The sequence below is a fragment of the Lepus europaeus genome, chromosome 4 (assembly GCF_033115175.1).
Source record: "Lepus europaeus isolate LE1 chromosome 4, mLepTim1.pri, whole genome shotgun sequence".
Classification (NCBI taxonomy): Eukaryota; Metazoa; Chordata; class Mammalia; order Lagomorpha; family Leporidae; genus Lepus; species Lepus europaeus.
Genome location: NC_084830.1, coordinates 2,883,835 through 2,889,834, shown reverse-complemented (window position 1 = coordinate 2,889,834; position 6,000 = coordinate 2,883,835). Strand labels below are relative to the sequence as shown.

The following is a 6,000-nucleotide window of genomic DNA, read 5'->3' as shown; positions in this document are numbered from 1 at the left end:
CACGCGCACGCTGCCTGCTGTCACCCTGGGACACTGCCCACGGGCGCACTTTCCAGACCGGCGACCCAGCGTCTGGGGCCCGGCCGTGGGGCAGCGGGTGGCGGTCACGCGGATTGCACACCAGCACGGAGGGCCACGGGAGCTGGCCGGGTGTCCCGATGTGCCGCACAGTGAGTGGGGACAGCATCTACCTAGCACATTAATACTGCAAACCAGATATATATTCTCTCTTAGGTCACAGACAGAAGAACAGTGGGGGAGGATTGTACTGTATTTATCACCACAGACCCGTATTCTTCAGAAACTTTGGAAAACAAACGTCACAGTCCCGTAGGACAAATCTTATGATTAGACTCTCGGTATATTGTCTCTTCTTCTTCTTCTTCTTTTTTTTTTTTTTTTGTTTTTTAAATACATTTTTATTAAAATGGCACTTGTCTGCCAATCTCTCTGGACCTGTCAGCGCTTTGAACACATGCGGCCCGTCTTCTGCCACCGCCCCTCGGCGGGAGGCACCTGCAGCTGGTGTGGCGGGGCTGCCCGCCACGCCAGGAGCCACGAGCCACGAGTGCCGCGTGGGTCGCAGTGTCGTGACGACGTCTGAATGTTCAAGGCTTTAAAACCACAATGGTGCTTCTGTCGCTTTCTCTCAGAGGTTCACAGCTAGTTTGAGCCCATCAATTTCATAGACAATCGTGTGTTAAAAACAAGTAAATTCAATGACCAAATAAATTAAAAATGCTTTAAAGCCCTGAGTTCATAGACTGGTTTGGGAGGATCTTAGGGGACACGGGGCTCGACTCTAATCAGCAGCTCAGATTTTGGCAAACCACATTTCCTACGGCGGTGGGGTCTTACAGGCCTGCAGTTCAAAAGCCGAGTTGAAATCTGGGACGGAAGGCATTCTGGAAAATGGAGAATCGGGTAAAACCAGTGGCGTCTCCAGTCGGCTGCCCGGTGCTGGCTGTCGGGGAGGGCTGGGCCTCTGTGGTCTGAGTGTGGCTGGTCTCACGTGACGATCGCAGGACACGAAAACACGTCAAGCAAAGTACATGGTGCGCAGTGTGTCCTGGTGGACCTGCACGGCCTTGGCCAGGGCCTGGTGGTCTCGCCCGTTGCTCTGCCCAGAGGTATGGCTTCCTTCAGCGCTGCAGAGCCGGGGAGGGGGGGGCGGGCAGAGAGAGAATGGCCGTCACTAACCGGGGCTGCGGAGGGGCGCGCTGGCAGCTGCGACGTACGCGACACCCACCTGTCGTGTTCTTTGTCCACCAGGTGGTACCTGGCGCGGAAGGCGACCAGGTGAGCGTAGTAGGCCGGCGCCGGGATGGAGACGGAGCGCGTGCAGCGCACGTAGGTGTGACACAGCTGGTAGGTCAGGATCTGCAGCTCATCGGAAGAGAAGCGATTGTCATCCCACAGCACGTGGTAGTGGGAGGGCCTGCTTGTCCCCTGAAAGCACAGCGGAGCGCCAGTCAGTTGTGAGCTCTTTAGGAAAAAGACCCGTGGAGGGATGTTTGCGACAGAAACGCAGCGCCACATCATCCTGATTGCTAACAGCACGTGTGTGAAGAGCTGGCTGCCAGCCAGCGTCCTCACGCAGCAACACCGCACACAGCACGAAGCAGCGGCCGCGCCTCGCAGCAGTGGCCGTCTAGCTGAGGGTTAAGACGCCTGGGGCTGGCGCTGTGGCACAGTGGGCTAAGCCTCTGCCTGCGGCGCCGGCATCGCTCCATGGGCACGGTTTGAGTCCCGGCTGCTCCTCTGCCAGTCCAGCTCCCTGCTAATGCACCTGGGAAAGTAGCAGAAGATGGCCCAAGTGTTTGGGCCCTGGCACCCATGTCGGAGACCAGGAGGAAGCCTCTGGCTCCTGGCTTCAGATCGGCCCAGCTCTAGCTGGGGAGGGAACCAATGGATGGAAGGCCTTTCTCTCTGTCCCTCCCTCTCTGTAACTTTTCTGCCTCTCAAATAAATAAATAAAATCTTTTAAAAAAGGTGCTTCTGTTCCCCGTCTGAGTACCTGGCCCATTGTGCTCCTGGGCTCAGACTTCTGGCAGTGAAGACCCAGGGAGGCGCCCGCCACCCGGCACAGGAGACCGGGATCTGTCCCAGCGTCCTGCTCCAGCCACTGTAAGCCGTGGGGGAATTCACCGGTGGTGGGAGCGGCTCAACACACACACATATACATACACTGAAGAAAAAAAGAAGCCTGCCTCCCAGATCAGAGCGCCTGGCTTGACGGCCAGTCACTGGCGGCTCCAGCGGCGGGCTCCCTGCACCCCTGGAGACCGCATGTGCTCCTGGCTCCCGGCTCAGGCCCTGGCCCAGTCATGGCTGCTACGGGCATCTGGAGAGTGAGCTAGCAGGTGGCAGCTTTCTCTGTCCCCCCGCTCCGCCCCAGATAAAGGTGTGTGTGAGTGTGCACGCCCACACACTAGGTTTGGAACATTCCCAACACAAAGAAAATGAGAAGTGTTTCAGGGTCAGCGCTGTGGTGCAGCGGGCAAAGCCTCGGCCTGCGACACCAGCATCCTTGTGGGTACCGGTTTGTGTCCCGGCTGCTCCACTGTAAGATCCCAGCTCCCTGCTATGGCCTGGGCAGGCAGCAGAAGATGGCCCACATCCCTGGGCCCTGCATCCATGTGGGAGACCCGGAGGAAGCTCCTGGCCCTTGGCTTCAGCCCAGCCCAGCCCTGGCTGTTGCAAGATCTGTTCCTTGTCTCTCTCTCTCTCTCAATCCGGCGTGCACTCACATGTTGCATAAGGACACGCAGTGTGCATCGATCACACACTTCAAGTGGCCACACCGAAGGCCGTGTCGTCTGCTATGAGGGGGTTCAAAAAGGTCATGGAAAACGCACCCAGCTCTCATCCCACGGCCCCACCAGCTCTCAAGCACCCCGCAAACATCAGGGCTTCCTCCTACACCCACAGAAAAGGGTCTCCACCCCCAGTCTCCGCGGTCGGCAGCATGCCAGCGGGGCTGGGGCACCAATCATTTCTGCAGTTTCCGTAGCTTCAGGTCTGCAGCGAGAGCAGCAGCCGAGCCGCCCTCCCCGCCAGGCCCCGCCCTCCCCGCCGTCACAGCCCCACCTGCTCAGCACATTCCTGAAAGGCAGCCACAGAGGCCCTGGCAGTGTGGGGAGCCAGGCCGGGGACACGCGGCACGGCCTGCTGCTTGCTCCGTGGCAGGCAGTGGACAGCTCCAGGGTGGCCACCCGCCACTCAGATGCAGTATGCAGCCAGCCTGGGCTCTCGGGCTGCGGACCACACACGGCCCGGGCCACAGCTCCCTAGCCAACAGTGGCATAAATGACAGGGAACGTTAAATATTCCCATCGGAACATCAAGAGCTCACGTTCGGGAGCAGACACCTGGTACAACGGCTAAGTGGCCAGCTGGGGATCAGGGTGCCTGGGTTCGAGTTCCGGCTCTGCTTCTGACGCTGACACCCGCCCAGGAGGAAGCAGATGACGGCCCCGGCACCTGGCGGCGTGCCAGGCTCCGGCCCAGCCTGGCCCAGCCTGGCCCAGCCTGGCTGCCGCAGGTGTTCAGGAAATGAACCAGAGGATGGAAGGGCCCTGCCTCGTTCTCTCTTTCAAACCAAGTGAACATAAATCAAGGTCAAGTTCACAGTGAGCTCCCAGATGTTAGGTCCTGATTCTTTGGGGAGGGACCTCGCGTCCCATCTGGAAAGCCGAGGGCTGCTGACAGCAAGGTGCTCTCCAGGGAGGGCCAGCGCCTGCAGTGGGTGGGGCCCTTGTGTGGTCGCACTGTTAGCCACTGGAAGCCCCCGAGCGGCCTTCCTGTGTGCCCAGGGCACAGCGGGAGCCCGTCCTGACCTGGGCCTGGCCTGCTATCCCACCCCACGGCAGCCGGGGGGCCGCGTCCCCGCTCAGCCGCACCTCTCAGCTCCCAAGGCGCCAGACGCACGGCACCTGCCCTGGACGCTCCCTCGCCCTCCTGCCTGGACCTCAACTCAACAAAATGGGGCCTCCTCAGGGAGGTCCTGCCGCCAGTACCCCGAGGGCCGCACCCCGAGGGCCACCTGGCCCCCAGTCCGTGCAGCCGGGGCGTGAGCGCCCCCGAGTGTGCCCACTGCGCTCACCTGGATGCCGGCGTGGCTGCACAGGTAGAAGTCAAACTCGGTCGGGTGTGTGATCTTCGTGTCCACGGTCGTGCCCGCTGGAATGTTCCCGCTCTTGCCGACCTTTGTAACGAGGAAGCTCGTTAGGGCACAGGCAGGGCGGCGACAGAGCGGCTGTGTTGGGGCTGGGGTTTCTCGCCATGTTTCGTCACCGTCCACAAGTTACACACGGCCCTGCACCCTGGTCACTGCTATTTTGATTTGTGACCTAGACAGAAACTGTCGCTGACAGACACAGAAAGCCGACTGACACAACAACCATGCCCTCGCCTCGCGTCCCTGCTGGCAGTCCCCTGCCACCGGCAGCCTGCTTCGGCTTCAGACACGTGACGTGGAATGTGCGGACAGCCGACCGGTGCCCAGGAACTCGCACTTTCCCTTAGGGCAGCCTTTTTCTAACCTTCAGATTTTTTGAAAGAGAATTTGGGGGGCCGGGGTTGTGGCATAGCAGGTAAAGCCGCCTCCCGCAGTGCCAGCATCCCATATAGGTGCTGGTTTGAGTCCTGGCTGCTCCACTTCCAATCCAGCTCTCTGCTATGGCCCGGGCAAGTGGTAGAAGATGGCCCACGTCCTTGGGCTCCTGCACCCACGTGGGAGACCTGGAGGAAGCTCCTGGCTTCAGGTCGGCCCAGCTCCGGCCATTGCAGCCATCTGAGGAGTGAACCAATGGATGGAAGACCTCTCTCTCTCTCTCTGCCTCTCATTTTCTCTCTGTGTAACTCTTTCAAATAAACAAATAAATCTTTTTAAAGAAAGAAAGGAAGGCCGGCGCCGTGGCTCAGTAGGCTAATCCTCCGCCTTGCGGCGCCGGCACACCGGGTTCTAGTCCCGGTCGGGGCACCGATCCTGTCCCGGTTGCCCCTCTTCCAGGCCAGCTCTCTGCTGTGGCCAGGGAGTGCAGTGGAGGATGGCCCAAGTCCTTGGGTCCTGCACCCCATGGGAGACCAGGATAAACACCTGGCTCCTGCCATCGGAACAGCGCGGTGCGCCGGCCGCAGCGCGCTACCGCGGCGGCCATTGGAGGGTGAACCAACGGCAAAAGGAAGACCTTTCTCTCTGTCTCTCTCTCTCTCACTGTCCACTCTGCCTGTCAAAAAAAAAAAGAAATAAAAATAAAGAAAAAAAAAAAAAGAAAGGAAGAAAGGAAGAAGGAAGGAATTCGGGAGCCATGGGGGCCCTGACCTCTTCCAGACCCCAGCCCCGTGCCTGCTGGGCTGTGATCTGAGCGAGGCCCGATTCTCCCCACAGGGCTGCTCTGTTCCTGCCACACCTGTCAGTGCCCGCTGGCATGGTACCTTGTCGGGGACTGCAAAGCTGTGCACGTGTACCACAGGTCTGGGCTGCTGCCTGCTGTGTGCTCGTGCGCGGGAGCACACCACTGTCTCTCCTGCTGGTGCTCACAGGCGGGCAGCTCGCGCCCCACTGTTCACTGCTCCCAGGCTTCCCCAGGATGCTCTCCCAGAATCCCAAGGGTGCTCCGCCCACCTGTGGGACCTCCCAGGGAGGCAGCGCGGGGCTCAGAGACAGCTTAGGGTCAAGCGGCCAGGCCACGCAGGAAGCAGATCTGGGCCTGGGCCGCGTGGCTCGAGACTCATGGCACCGTGAGTGACCCCACGTATTACTGTTCCTCCCACTCTCCCGTTCTCTGCACACTTCGTGCAAGGTTGTTCCAGGATGACTTGTGGCGCTGCCCGCAAGGGGCCAGCATTACAGCACAGCGGGTTCAGCTGGGGCTGACACACCGGCAGCCCCCACCGCAGTGCCAGCGCCCCGACTGCTCTGCTTCCGGTACAGCGCCCGGCTAACGCACCTGGGAAAGCCATGGGAGGCGGCGCAGTGCTGGGCCCCCGACACTC

The 6,000-nt window shown here is 60.4% G+C and overlaps 1 protein-coding gene across 2 annotated transcripts in view; it reads right to left on the bottom strand.

Moving 5' to 3' along the window:
* Nucleotides 1-383: 383 nt before the first annotated feature.
* The window catches only part of AGO2 (argonaute RISC catalytic component 2), a 91,987-nt gene continuing 86,370 nt past the window's right edge, over nucleotides 384-6,000 (bottom strand). For both annotated transcript variants that reach the window (XM_062187946.1, XM_062187948.1), the window contains exons 17-19: nucleotides 4,106-4,207; nucleotides 1,250-1,449; nucleotides 384-1,148 (exon numbers count right to left, since the gene is read on the bottom strand). In XM_062187946.1, the coding sequence (XP_062043930.1) occupies nucleotides 1,040-1,148; nucleotides 1,250-1,449; nucleotides 4,106-4,207 (411 nt within the window). In that variant the 3' untranslated portion in view covers nucleotides 384-1,039. The remainder of the gene's footprint in view (nucleotides 1,149-1,249; nucleotides 1,450-4,105; nucleotides 4,208-6,000) is intronic.